Source organism: Trypanosoma brucei, chromosome 9 (assembly GCF_000210295.1).
Source record: "Trypanosoma brucei gambiense DAL972 chromosome 9, complete sequence".
Taxonomy (NCBI): domain Eukaryota; phylum Euglenozoa; class Kinetoplastea; order Trypanosomatida; family Trypanosomatidae; genus Trypanosoma; species Trypanosoma brucei.
Genome location: NC_026742.1, coordinates 179,958 through 194,728, shown reverse-complemented (window position 1 = coordinate 194,728; position 14,771 = coordinate 179,958). Strand labels below are relative to the sequence as shown.

The window sequence follows — 14,771 nt, the reverse complement described above, 5'->3', positions numbered from 1 at the left end:
GAGATGCAAGGAACTGAGCAAAGAGGATGTAGCTATTCCCACAGCCGATGATGATGCAAAGGAACTGAGCAAAGAGGATGCAGCTATTCCCACAGCTGATGATGATGCAAAGGAACTGAGCAAAGAGGATGCAGCTATTCCCACAGCTGATGATGATGCAAAGGAACTGAGCAAAGAGGATGCAGCTATTCCCACAGCCGATGATGATGCAAAGGAACTGAGCAAAGAGGATGCAGCTATTCCCACAGCTGATGATGATGCAAAGGAACTGAGCAAAGAGGATGTAGCTATTCCTACAGCTGATGATGATGCAAAGGAACTGAGCAAAGAGGATGTAGCTATTCCCACAGCTGATGATGATGCAAAGGAACTGAGCAAAGAGGATGCAGCTATTCCCACAGCTGATGATGATGCAAAGGAACTGAGCAAAGAGGATGCAGCTATTCCCACAGCTGATGATGATGCAAAGGAACTGAGCAAAGAGGATGTAGCTATTCCTACAGCTGATGATGATGCAAAGGAACTGAGCAAAGAGGATGTAGCTATTCCCACAGCTGATGATGATGCAAAGGAACTGAGCAAAGAGGATGTAGCTATTCCCACAGCTGATGATGATGCAAAGGAACTGAGCAAAGAGGATGCAGCTATTCCCACAGCTGATGATGATGCAAAGGAACTGAGCAAAGAGGATGCAGCTATTCCCACAGCTGATGATGATGCAAAGGAACTGAGCAAAGAGGATGTAGCTATTCCCACAGCTGATGATGATGCAAAGGAACTGAGCAAAGAGGATGTAGCTATTCCCACAGCTGATGATGATGCAAAGGAACTGAGCAAAGAGGATGCAGCTATTCCCACAGCTGATGATGATGCAAAGGAACTGAGCAAAGAGGATGTAGCTATTCCTACAGCTGATGATGATGCAAAGGAACTGAGCAAAGAGGATGTAGCTATTCCCACAGCTGATGATGATGCAAAGGAACTGAGCAAAGAGGATGCAGCTATTCCCACAGCTGATGATGATGCAAAGGAACTGAGCAAAGAGGATGCAGCTATTCCCACAGCTGATGATGATGCAAAGGAACTGGGCAGAGAGGATGTAGCTATTCCTACAGCTGATGATGATGCAAAGGAACTGGGCAGAGAGGATGTAGCTATTCCTACAGCTGATGATGATGCAAAGGAACTGGGCAGAGAGGATGTAGCTATTCCTACAGCTGATGATGATGCAAAGGAACTGGGCAGAGAGGATGTAGCTATTCCTACAGCTGATGATGATGCAAAGGAACTGAGCAAAGAGGATGCAGCTATTCCTACAGCTGATGATGATGCAAAGGAACTGAGCAAAGAGGATGCAGCTATTCCCACAGCTGATGATGATGCAAAGGAACTGAGCAAAGAGGATGCAGCTATTCCTACAGCTGATGATGATGCAAAGGAACTGGGCAAAGAGGATGTAGCTATTCCTACAGCTGATGATGATGCAAAGGAACTGAGCAAAGAGGATGTAGCTATTCCCACAGCTGATGATGATGCAAAGGAACTGAGCAAAGAGGATGTAGCTATTCCCACAGCTGATGATGATGCAAAGGAACTGAGCAAAGAGGATGCAGCTATTCCTACAGCTGATGATGATGCAAAGGAACTGAGCAAAGAGGATGCAGCTATTCCCACAGCTGATGATGATGCAAAGGAACTGAGCAAAGAGGATGTAGCTATTCCCACAGCTGATGATGATGCAAAGGAACTGAGCAAAGAGGATGTAGCTATTCCTACAGCTGATGATGATGCAAAGGAACTGAGCAAAGAGGATGTAGCTATTCCCACAGCTGATGATGATGCAAAGGAACTGAGCAAAGAGGATGCAGCTATTCCCACAGCTGATGATGATGCAAAGGAACTGAGCAAAGAGGATGTAGCTATTCCCACAGCTGATGATGATGCAAAGGAACTGAGCAAAGAGGATGTAGCTATTCCCACAGCTGATGATGATGCAAAGGAACTGAGCAAAGAGGATGTAGCTATTCCCACAGCTGATGATGATGCAAAGGAACTGAGCAAAGAGGATGTAGCTATTCCCACAGCTGATGATGATGCAAAGGAACTGAGCAAAGAGGATGTAGCTATTCCCACAGCTGATGATGATGCAAAGGAACTGAGCAAAGAGGATGTAGCTATTCCCACAGCTGATGATGATGCAAAGGAACTGAGCAAAGAGGATGTAGCTATTCCCACAGCTGATGATGATGCAAAGGAACTGAGCAAAGAGGATGTAGCTATTCCCACAGCTGATGATGATGCAAAGGAACTGAGCAAAGAGGATGCAGCTATTCCCACAGCTGATGATGATGCAAAGGAACTGAGCAAAGAGGATGTAGCTATTCCCACAGCTGATGATGATGCAAAGGAACTGAGCAAAGAGGATGCAGCCATTCCCACAGCTGATGATGATGCAAAGGAACTGGGCAGAGAGGATGTAGCTATTCCTACAGCTGATGATGATGCAAAGGAACTGGGCAGAGAGGATGTAGCTATTCCTACAGCTGATGATGATGCAAAGGAACTGGGCAGAGAGGATGTAGCTATTCCTACAGCTGATGATGATGCAAAGGAACTGAGCAAAGAAGATGTAGCTATTCCCACAGCTGATGATGATGCAAAGGAACTGAGCAAAGAGGATGTAGCTATTCCCACAGCTGATGATGATGCAAAGGAACTGAGCAAAGAGGATGCAGCTATTCCTACAGCTGATGATGATGCAAAGGAACTGAGCAAAGAGGATGCAGCTATTCCCACAGCTGATGATGATGCAAAGGAACTGAGCAAAGAGGATGTAGCTATTCCCACAGCTGATGATGATGCAAAGGAACTGAGCAAAGAGGATGCAGCTATTCCCACAGCTGATGATGATGCAAAGGAACTGAGCAAAGAGGATGCAGCCATTCCCACAGCTGATGATGATGCAAAGGAACTGGGCAGAGAGGATGTAGCTATTCCTACAGCTGATGATGATGCAAAGGAACTGGGCAGAGAGGATGTAGCTATTCCTACAGCTGATGATGATGCAAAGGAACTGGGCAGAGAGGATGTAGCTATTCCTACAGCTGATGATGATGCAAAGGAACTGGGCAGAGAGGATGTAGCTATTCCTACAGCTGATGATGATGCAAAGGAACTGAGCAAAGAGGATGCAGCTATTCCTACAGCTGATGATGATGCAAAGGAACTGAGCAAAGAGGATGCAGCTATTCCCACAGCTGATGATGATGCAAAGGAACTGAGCAAAGAGGATGCAGCTATTCCTACAGCTGATGATGATGCAAAGGAACTGGGCAGAGAGGATGTAGCTATTCCTACAGCTGATGATGATGCAAAGGAACTGAGCAAAGAAGATGTAGCTATTCCCACAGCTGATGATGATGCAAAGGAACTGAGCAAAGAGGATGCAGCTATTCCTACAGCTGATGATGATGCAAAGGAACTGAGCAAAGAGGATGCAGCCATTCCCACAGCTGATGATGATGCAAAGGAACTGAGCAAAGAGGATGCAGCCATTCCCACAGCCGATGATGATGCAAAGGAACTGAGCAAAGAGGATGCAGCTATTCCCACAGCCGATGATGATGCAAAGGAACTGAGCAAAGAGGATGCAGCTATTCCCACAGCTGATGATGATGCAAAGGAACTGAGCAAAGAGGATGCAGCTATTCCCACAGCTGATGATGATGCAAAGGAACTGAGCAAAGAAGATGCAGCTATTCCCACAGCCTATGATGATGCAAAGGAACTGAGCAAAGAGGATGCAGCTATTCCCACAGCCGATGATGATGCAAAGGAACTGAGCAAAGAGGATGCAGCTATTCCCACAGCTGATGATGATGCAAAGGAACTGAGCAAAGAGGATGTAGCTATTCCCACAGCTGATGATGATGCAAAGGAACTGAGCAAAGAGGATGTAGCTATTCCTACAGCTGATGATGATGCAAAGGAACTGAGCAAAGAGGATGTAGCTATTCCTACAGCTGATGATGATGCAAAGGAACTGAGCAAAGAGGATGTAGCTATTCTCACAGCTGATGATGATGCAAAGGAACTGAGCAAAGAGGATGTAGCTATTCCCACAGCTGATGATGATGCAAAGGAACTGGGCAGAGAGGATGTAGCTATTCCCACAGCTGATGATGATGCAAAGGAACTGAGCAAAGAGGATGCAGCTATTCCTACAGCTGATGATGATGCAAAGGAACTGAGCAAAGAGGATGTAGCTATTCCTACAGCTGATGATGATGCAAAGGAACTGGGCAGAGAGGATGTAGCTATTCCCACAGCTGATGATGATGCAAAGGAACTGGGCAGAGAGGATGCAGCTATTCCCACAGCTGATGATGATGCAAAGGAACTGAGCAAAGAGGATGCAGCTATTCCCACAGCTGATGATGATGCAAAGGAACTGAGCAAAGAGGATGCAGCTATTCCTACAGCTGATGATGATGCAAAGGAACTGAGCAAAGAGGATGTAGCTATTCCTACAGCTGATGATGATGCAAAGGAACTGAGCAAAGAGGATGTAGCTATTCCCACAGCTGATGATGATGCAAAGGAACTGAGCAAAGAGGATGTAGCTATTCCTACAGCTGATGATGATGCAAAGGAACTGAGCAAAGAGGATGTAGCTATTCCTACAGCTGATGATGATGCAAAGGAACTGGGCAGAGAGGATGTAGCTATTCCTACAGCTGATGATGATGCAAAGGAACTGAGCAAAGAGGATGTAGCTATTCCTACAGCTGATGATGATGCAAAGGAACTGAGCAAAGAGGATGTAGCTATTCCCACAGCTGATGATGATGCAAAGGAACTGGGCAGAGAGGATGTAGCTATTCCTACAGCTGATGATGATGCAAAGGAACTGAGCAAAGAAGATGCAGCCATTCCCACAGCTGATGATGATGCAAAGGAACTGAGCAAAGAGGATGCAGCTATTCCCACAGCTGATGATGATGCAAAGGAACTGAGCAAAGAGGATGGTGGAAGTGATGGATTTGTTTGTGATGGCGAGGGAAGTAAAACTGATGTTACAGGGACAGCTGCTCCTGAAGATGTTGAAGATTTTGAAATTGATGGTGTACCATCTGTTGGTAGTGACGTCCCTTCTGCTAATCGCCTTACATTAGATAATTCTCGTGTGGAGGGGAAAGTATTTCGTTTTGAGGGTGATGGCTGCAATGAAACGCGAGAGATTTCCTCGTTGTCAAAGGATGTTGATGTGTTGTTGGTGAAGGGGGATGAAGTGGGATCTGTTGACATTCGAAGGGGCGGTAAGTTAACTAGTTTTTCATCTGCTGTTGTGGAGCCTGTCGTATTTGGTGAAGCAATCGTCGTTTCTGTTGATGTCTGCGCTCAGCTAGTTGTTGATGGTGAGGAGTTTATACGCTGGTCGTCGGAAGAAATGTCAAATATGATTTATGATGGTGCCCCTACGGGGGGTGGAGTCTCTGCTGTTAGATCAACTTTGAGGAGTGCTGTGAAAAACTCGGCTGTTGACGCTGCACGTGATGCCGTGATTACCACACTGAACAATGCTTTGGGTAGTGGGTGTGCCTCTGCCGGTGTATCATCAAAGGAAAAAACTGCGCGACTGCCAAATAATCGAAGGCGGTGTCAAACTGCTGAAGCCAATAACAATGCCGATGACTCACCAAAACCGGAAGGAGTGTCCACGGAACGGGTAGGTTCAACTATCAGTATGAGTGGTGACATTGCTAACGTCAGCGATAAAGAAGCTGGAGGTGTTAGCGCTCTGCCCGATGTGTCATCATCTATGCGTAGTCACTCGAAATTGTCGGGGACACCGTCACGTTTTTCTGCACCGCGGCGCCGTGATCTCCAACACTGCGTCCTGAATGCGCGGGATGTCGGCAGTTCCCCATTTGATTACCGCGAAAAGAATCAATCAGCTGCATCTCCCTCTGTTGTTTTCAGCTGCGATGGAGTTCTTCACGATACGAAAGAGGAGAATACTGGTCGTAACGTGTCTTTGCAGTCTGCAGAAGCTGAAAATCGGCGTCCATGGGTGGTCGATGGTGGGTCGCCCTGCTCCCTTCGTCCAGGTGCTGGCCGAAGTGAATCTTTGGGTTCCCCCGCCCTCCGCACTTCGAGTCGTTTCACCCCCTCTGTCACTGGTGAGAGACCCGCAAGTAGTATATCTTGTTTGAGAGCTGTTGCTGCAAGGGATGCGATAGCTTCTGCCGCACGTCCGTCATCATCAGGGAGCTCTCGAAAACTGAATCTTGCACAAGATACCGGCAACTCGGAGCCCTTTGGTCCCGATTTCCAGGGTGAGCGGCTTGTGTATCTTGGGCTGTATCCAGACCTAGGGTTTGGTGATGGTGTCAACTTACGGCCACCGCGGTTACCAGCCAAGAGAAGCACCGTCTCCAATGCTTATAATCGATCAAAGCAACATCAAAATAAAGCCAACAGCGGACTGGGTGGTGAGTTGGGTCGTCAGCGCGTTACTTTACCGCCCGTCGCTGAGGTGCGTAGTGAAACCAGTGGTTTGTACGAACCGCACTCAGAAGGCTCAGCTTTTATGAGTACCCAACCGGGGCCTGGCCAGCTGGGTCGCGGTGAATATCTGCAACCCCACCCACCTCCGCAAAGAAAACGCCTTAGCCTATCCTTCTCAGAACACCAACGTGAAATAGTGCAGGGAGCTTCGCGCTCCCTATCCCCCCAACAACAGGTGCCAAATTCATGGGCACCAACACTTCAATCAGCCATGAGAGCGGCGCCAAGCGGAAGGATGCCTTCTCCCGTATTCACTCAACAGAGTTACCAAGACAGTACGTCAACGCTAACGGAAAGGGATGGCTGGAATCGCCTTTCCCCTGGTTCTCCGTCGCACCACTCCAGCAGTTGGGGACCACCATATTCTCCAACCGGTTCTAACGCTTTGAGTACAACAGTGGATTCGACGTCCCAAACTGCGAGGAGGTTGGGGAGGATCGCTTCACGAGTCGCCAATGCGCATTACCACTGCACACCTGTCGGTCCTACACCCTCGCGGTTCTCGATGACTCGGGTCCAACCCGTGGCCTCGAGGGTTCAAGTTCGTTCTTGGGTCCCCAGCAGGCACACACCGCAGGAAAATGCCATTCACCTTTACAATGAACGATGAGGGGCTTGTGGTGAAAGATTCTGCATACTTTGCACTGGTCTTAGTATGTCCAACCCTTTAGAAACGTGACACTCGTGTGCTGCAGACGCATGTCTTCGTTAAAAGTGTGAATCCTCTTCCATATTTGTACATACACACATACAAGAGGAACACGCTAGTTCTTTATTATTATTATTATTATTTTTTACACACCTGGAGGTGTATTTACTTCAATTCCAAATGCTTAAACTGTTGCAAAGGAAGTGAAGACAGGGTAAAGGAACACCACCGATTATGTGTGATTTAGTTGGTGACGGTGATAAGTCGCAGGCTAGAAACACTCGAGCGATATGCAAACCTGTTAAAATGGAAATCATATAAATGTTCGTGTTTTTACCCCCTCACCCTCCCTCCCCAATGGCATGTGTAGAGCCGCCTTTAGGGTTGACAGGAGGGAGAACATGTAACTAATGTTTACAATTCACCAGAGTGTATGTACACTAATACATACATACGTTTACTTGAGTACAGGGAGGTATCGACTCCAAAACATTATTGGGGTGAATTCATTCAATTTGTAATGCGGAAGGTAAGTTTGGAGCCGCTGGGGATTTGGGTTGTGTTTGTTATCTTCTTATTTTGCCTTGAGTAATCGAGCACGTAAAGGAAGTAGCACCCATTACATGAAAGCAGCTGGCATGGCGTGACAAAGACACGGCTGAGTGGGTTTTTATTTCGTTTGTTCACTCCGTCGGTTCATATATATATATATATATATATATGCATATACACGTAAAGGAGGAGTCATACACGTTGATGAGCAACTCGACTTATTGATTTACGATGTTTATTAGTGTGCGGCGGAGTTCAGAAAAAAAAAAGGCAGGACAGGAGATTGCGATAAATAAAAAATGTGTGCATATATGTGCGTGCAGTCTTCCGTCTGTTTTGTTTAGGTGTTGCGAATGTTACGGTATGTTTATTTCACCTGACGCTCCCTTTGACAAGAGACAAAATGTGAGACGTCACAAGATGATGTACCTTTATCCCATTTCTCCAATGTAAATGAGCGAAAATGACAATAGTAGCGAAGTAGCTTTTGGTGGTGTCGGTATGTTGTTGCTGTTTTCAGTTTTTGCTGCGTGTCGGGTTCCTCTTTTTTTTTTCACACAGTCGTGATTATTGGACCGTTGTTTCACTTAACCGTTTGGTGATTTTCTATTACCCTTTACACGTCAGCTCGGCGTCGGTGTGCTGCTCTTGGATCCATCCATCATTACTTTCCTTTCCGTCCTGCAGTGGGTTCCGCTGACAAACTTGAAGTGCATCGGAGATTATTATTGTTCCTTTCGCTCTTGCCGATAATTTTTGAAGCGTTCATGCACAGTACCCGCTAACGCGGGATGTGGGCACCCAAGGACATGAGCAGTAGAAGGAAGCCACATTATAGCCGAGGTCGTGCTTGCTAAACTATTAGTGAACCCTGCACGGCTAGAAAGAGGTGTGGCAAGAAAATGAAGTTCAGGACGGTGGGAGACAACAAGAAGGAGGAAGGCGCGGCTTCATCGGGTAGATGGATTCATGGAAATGCGTTCTTACTCTTCTGATTCCTTTCTGATCCTTCCCCCTTTACTGCCCGTGTGCCGACTCACCTCAACACGCTTGTTAGCTACGCCCCTAAATTATAACAATGAGACGCACAACACTGAGAGAGAATATGCGTGCTCCCGTCGCAAGGAGTTGGAAGGGGAGTGGGGATGGGACAGGCATCATGGGATACACTATTTTGCATAACTTGGTTACTGTCTTACGTATCTTAGCGAATTATGCTGGTCAACATCCCCACCACTGGAGGAAGTTAATACGGACATCAACTCTCATTTTTCGAATTCGTTTTCATTAATATGAAGTGTTAGAGAAAGTTGGTGGTGAGGTTAGCGTTAGGTGGAACAGAGCACAGGCAGGCCGAAAAGCGGCGGACATCGGCGGGCAGCGTGTCTCGGTGGCTACAAAACATGAGTCGACAGACGAGGCGAATGGGCATATCGCTGGATGCCTCCAATGTGTACGAAATGGACCCATGGAAAGACGACCGGTGCAGAGACTTCATTGCACTCAATACAATTCAGCGTTTGCGTTCATATCACGCCAACACCACGCTTCCTGTAGAGCCAATAAACGCTGCACGGGCAAAGAACCTTCACCTCCTACCCGCAGCGGAGCCAGATGAAAGAATTTGCACGTCAGAGGACGGCTGTGCAGTTGACATGGCTCGCATCATCTTCTTCGGCCCTATGGCTTTTGTTTCTAAAACATCAGCAGGTCGCATGACCGCCTCTCCACACATTGCGAGCCATAGCGGCAGCAGAGGGGATACTGACAATGTCGAAGAAACCTCGAGAGCGTCTCTGCTAGTTGTAAGCAAGGATGAAGAAAATGGAGGAGGGAGGGTGAGCTCGAGTAGCGATGGCAACAAAAGGTTGCGGGAACAAAGTGACACGTTTGAAGCTGGTGCAACGCCACTTAAGCGAGTAATTACAGAGGGAAATGGGGGAACGCCATCGCCGCAGCTGCCGGAGCGCTCTCTCCCAGTTGCTGTGGGCCAGGGGGGAGGCGCAAGCTCCGATAGAAAAACCTCTCGCCAGGTAAGTGGAAAATCGGATGTGGTGAAGTTCTCTTGCGCTATCGTTGACACTATAGTGTCCTACTACCAATCTCTGTTGACACGCGGTGTTGTCTTAGACAGGTTTAGCTCGAAAGACCTTGCCTTCTCATGGTGGGTTGTGTGCCGCAACATGGACGTTGAGGTGTTAAAGAACCACGTGGGCCCCACCCGCCGTGACACGCTTCTGATTTCTCTGCGGCACTTCTACTATGAACTGCTCTCAAATTTCCACCCCAAGAAAAGCGTCCCGCAGGAACCTAGCGACACCCTCTCAGTAGCCGCAAAGCAAAAGGTAGAAGAGACGGATGAGGGCGGTGGGGAGGAGGACAAACTTCCAAACACTCAAGCTACTCGGAAGCGAGCGCCACCGCCGCGCAAAGCCGAGGCAACCGAAAATAACGTAGCGGAAGAAGAAGAGGAAAATGACGAAGAGAAACCGCGTCTGAGAACCCGGTTTGATTCAAAACGAAACGGACCTCCACCCCCGGGCACACGCAGCCGGCACCGCGGGCACCGACCAAAAGAAAGTAGCACTGGTGGGGAAGTCAGTGAAGTGAGGTCTGCCACAAAACCCACCGGCAGCGGCCCTAACAAAACTTGGGAAGCGAGCGGTCATACTCGATCTTCCGCGAAGTTAGCTACAGGGACGAAGGAGAAGGCCACAGAAGTTGTGAAGGCAACCGTAGAATCCCGTACCATCGCACGTAGCAGCAGGGTATCCGCTCCTGCAGCGGCTGCTGAGTCGAATGAGAAGAGGGATCCTCCGGTCAGCGATGTGGCAGAAGCACCGGACGCTGCGAAGCGCCTTCGACCACCGCGGTCGGCGTGTTTGGCAGAAATCTGGAGGTCTATCCGCCCTACGCGAAGACGCAGTGCGCAGGTCGGTGGCACCATTGATTCTGTGCAGGATGGGGTAGCGACCGGTGGATTGAAGTCCCCAAACTACGTAGCTTCGTGCAGTGCCGTTGTTGAACGCATTCACGAACGTATGGAAGATGATCCTGTGTACGCGGCGCTGTTTACAGCATTCCCACAAAACAACAAAAATTCAACTAAGGTAGAAGACGGCTCTCAAAATCACGATACGAAAGAAACTGAGTCTGAAGTTGAGCACGGCATGCACCCCTCGCTCATTCAGTTGCTTCGCTACTACCACACGGGTTCCTCAACTCCGTCAATCCCATTGGTGAAATTTGACGAGGAGAACGTTAAGAACGAAGCGCGGCAACAAACTCGGCCATCAACAAATGAGGAAGAATTGGAGGGACAACAGGCGGGTCCCTCCGTTCTGTGCACAAATGGGGTGGAAAAGGTGACAGCCGATGTTGAAAAGACCGGTCGCTCTGACGTGTGCAACCCTGAGAGCAGCAGCCCACTGATGCACCAATCCTGCCCTTTCTCCGCCCTAACTTACGCTCAACGTTGCCTATTAACGTGGGAGGCGTCACTTCTGCTTGATACGCAGCAGCCACAGCCGGCCAGGAAAAGGCAAACGGCCGCTAGCGGGCAGACGCACAATGCTGTGCCATTGGAGCCTTCTCCGCGACGCAACTATTACGATTATTGGACGTGTCAACGAATGCCCAAACCCTCATGAAGGCAGCGTTGGCGTGGAAACGATATTATCACTGTTTTTATGTTGATTTCCTTTCTCTGCATTTTCTAACATTGTATCTAGAGTGGTTTCTCCCGTTTGGGTAAGGGTTGTAAGAGAGGCTGTGGTTCTCCATTGTAGTGAGTTAATGGGACTGCTGATTTAACCCTAGCCGCTCTTTTACTTCACTGTAGTGTCTATATAGGAATATCATGTGTTAGATTGTCTAAGGATTTGGAAGAGAGGCGGGTCATGCTTCATGCCTTCAGACATTTGAAGGAAAAGGTAAACAGAATATATCAGTGGGACTTTATTCTGTATGTCCGCGCACTTGTATGGGAAAAGGAATGCACATGCCGTGTAAAGGGAGGTAAAGTGGTGGCAAACACACCTTTCAAGTCCTCATTTCAACTGGATGGTAGCGGCTTTTGTGTAAATTCATGTTTGGAGTTGACGGGAAGGGCGGAGCAGACGGCACAACTCCAACAAGCGTTGAATGCATTAACATGTGAACTCCCCTCCCCTTCGAGATGTTGATTTTTTTAAAAGAAAGAAAAACTCCACCAAGTCGACCCGCCATTTCTTATGCACATACGTCCACATGCGAAGTTGTCGGAGACTGTGGAAATAACGGGGGGGATTGGAACTTTTCAAGGCATGTTGGCTTGTTTACTAACTTCAACCGTGGAGCAATCAACAAAGGGACCTGGAGTTGCCTCGTGTCGTGTGAAGTTATTGTTGTGAGCGGCATATGCCAGTGAATATCGGCTTATTACCCGTGTCAAATTGCTGCCGCATTATGAATGCTGTGGGAGTTCGCAGTGCAATGTATGGGTGTTCGTGCTGGTTATCTATATTTCGCTTCCCTGGAAACCTCTGTTACTTATATTATTATTATTTTTTTTGCTCGATTTTATTTTGATTCTCTTCCACACGACGAAGGTAACCGTTTTGCGAAAGAGCTCCGACGACGCAATGTTTTCGCTTGTCCGGGGTCTTTACAGTTCCATCTTCGCCGATGACACCAGGAAAGTTCTGATCGTTGGGTTGGAGTCGTCTGGGAAGACAACGCTATCAGAGCAGCTCAAGCACATGTACGCGACGGAAAGTAGCAAGAATGGTGCCAACAGTTCCACTACGGAAGAAAATAGTGGTGACGCAACTGCAAGTGAGGTAAACTATAATTTTCCCACACCGGCCCCGGTGGAGTCTTTGAGGAAAAAAATTAGGCCAACTACAGGATTGAATAGGTCGAGCGTCACGCACGTAACAACGCCACCGCAGCATGAGACACCAAATGTCTCGCTCACACCCTTAACGACGCCACTTATATTATGGGATATAGGAGGGTCATTACGACCTCTTTGGGGAAACTTTTTTGGTACATGTCATGGTGTTATATTTGTTGTGGACAGCACGTTAGGTGAGGCCACATCAAATGGTTGCAGTGAAGGAGGCAGGAATACTTCACCTGATCAAGTTGGTACGAGTGAAGATGACGAAAGTGATGTAGGTGCCCAACCCAACTCACCTATAGGGGATGTACGTGAAGGAGAGCGATCCCAATTCCTCCGTAAATTGTATGCGAAGGATGCGCTCATCCTCCGCCAGATGTTCAGTCATCCATTACTAGCTGGCGCCCCACTCCTAATTGTATCGAACAAGGTGGATGCAGCAAACCATCATACTCTCGTAGAAATTCAGGACGCGCTGCGATTAGTTGATGTGGCACTGATGGATGAATTCTACGCAGACGATTGTGTGGTGGGTGAGCCCGTTTATGGCGAGTTGCACAGGAATGGTGAGGGGGATTATGAGGGTCCGCCGGATCGGTCGGCATATGGCAAACTTTCAAACGAAAAATCGTTTGGTGGTGTGGCCACGCCCCCTCCGGGTTCAAGTGGTATTGGAAATAGAGTAATGCGACTCGTTGAGATGAGCGCGCTGCATGGCACAGGAGTTGTTGACGGGATGAATTGGCTTGTTGCGCAGATGCGTGATAGCGGAAGGCAGCCACTACCAGATGATGGTAAGTAATTCTTTCGTATTTTGGTCAGCGCATCTCCAGCATTTTTCTCCGTCACCACTACGCTACCCCCGGCTTGCAGATGGCTCCCTTAGATTCTTCGCTTGTACACTTGCTACTCAAGTTTCGTTGGGGGGGGGTGCTGGTTTGGTTGGCCGTCATGGGGTATTATCAACGAAAAAGTTTAAACGTTTCGAAGGAAGGAATAGAGGTTCCGAAGACCGCTCAGTGTTATAGCGGGGTTCTTCAACCAAATATATACATATATACATACATATATACCGCGTCGATTGGTTACTCTCTTTCTTTATATCTGTATCCCTCTTTCTGTGTGTATGAAAACTGAACTGTTTTTTGATATTTTACCAGGGATACATATTTTTTTTTAAAAATTATGTTTACTGAGTGGACATACTTCCACGTTTGATTATATCCTTGAATTTCACACGTGGCGGTAAACTGGGAATACTTTCTGCCGCTTCGCGTTCTCGACCCCTCCCCCTCGTCAGTGCCATATGACACGAGTCGTTTAGAGTATTCTGTGCTCCAAAGAGGGCACTTACGCTTCTGTTTCTCTTAAGACTTTTTAAGCTATGATGAAATCGATCCCTTTGAACTTTGTTTCTTTTTTTTTTCGCTATTTTCCACGGTATCACCAACAAACACATGCTGTCATCTCTAACGATTTTGTCAGTTATAAGGAACTGAGCCACGGCAGTGGACTTCTTCCAATGTTCAGTTGGAAGGATGTTCTCTCTACTGTCATTTACTCCACCCCCCAGTTCTTGCTGCGGCAGATGTCCTCCGTGTTACTCGGGTTGGTTGCCGGTTACTGCAGTATTCTTTTACTATTCGGACCCCTTCCATTTGCTTACGGCATCCTACAGCTTACTGCCACGGTGTTAATAGCTTACGCTTTGGCCGTCGCAACTCGCTACGGAGTGCGTTGGGGCACATGTTCGGTGTTGGCTCTAATGGACGGTGGTGTCTGGAGGGTGTCGTTTCGTAGGAAAAACAACACCGGATCGGCGAGAAGCGGTGAAACGCAGTTAGATTAATGGTCAATCATCACGTTAAATGAGAAATGAGCTTACGAAATCCACTGTGCAAAGGTGCAATCATCACATGAATGGGCAGGGTGGTGTGGCGAAGAGGACAAGGAAGAAGGGGAACAGAGGTCGTCTGATTTTTGTGTTACTATCGAGTAAACACACGAAAGTGAAATGAGTTGTTGGCGCCTGTTGCTTAAGTAGGGAGAAGGGGGGCCACGTTGTTCTCGGGACGGCGACCGAACATTGACCATGTGCATTGCTTATTTTCTTTGTAA

At 47.9% G+C, this 14,771-nt stretch overlaps 3 protein-coding genes and 1 pseudogene across 3 annotated transcripts, besides 1 other annotated feature; 3 read left to right on the top strand and 1 right to left on the bottom strand.

Annotated features, from left to right (window-relative positions):
• On the bottom strand, window positions 1–5,307 carry TbgDal_IX790 (annotated as a pseudogene).
• Window positions 1–5,307: a sequence feature.
• Window positions 5,308–9,174: 3,867 nt separating this feature from the next.
• On the top strand, window positions 9,175–11,421 carry TbgDal_IX780 (hypothetical protein, conserved; the record flags this gene model as incomplete). Its single annotated transcript, XM_011777976.1, has 1 exon — window positions 9,175–11,421. The coding sequence occupies one exon, from the start codon at window positions 9,175–9,177 to the stop codon at window positions 11,419–11,421; it is 2,247 nt and encodes a 748-aa protein (XP_011776278.1).
• A 972-nt stretch (window positions 11,422–12,393) lies between these two features.
• TbgDal_IX770 (hypothetical protein, conserved) lies at window positions 12,394–13,455 on the top strand (the record flags this gene model as incomplete). The annotated part of the gene is made up of 1 exon (XM_011777975.1): window positions 12,394–13,455. The coding sequence occupies one exon, from the start codon at window positions 12,394–12,396 to the stop codon at window positions 13,453–13,455; it is 1,062 nt and encodes a 353-aa protein (XP_011776277.1).
• Window positions 13,456–14,037: 582 nt separating this feature from the next.
• On the top strand, window positions 14,038–14,502 carry TbgDal_IX760 (T. brucei spp.-specific protein; the record flags this gene model as incomplete). Its single annotated transcript, XM_011777974.1, has 1 exon — window positions 14,038–14,502. The coding sequence occupies one exon, from the start codon at window positions 14,038–14,040 to the stop codon at window positions 14,500–14,502; it is 465 nt and encodes a 154-aa protein (XP_011776276.1).
• Window positions 14,503–14,771: the final 269 nt, after the last annotated feature.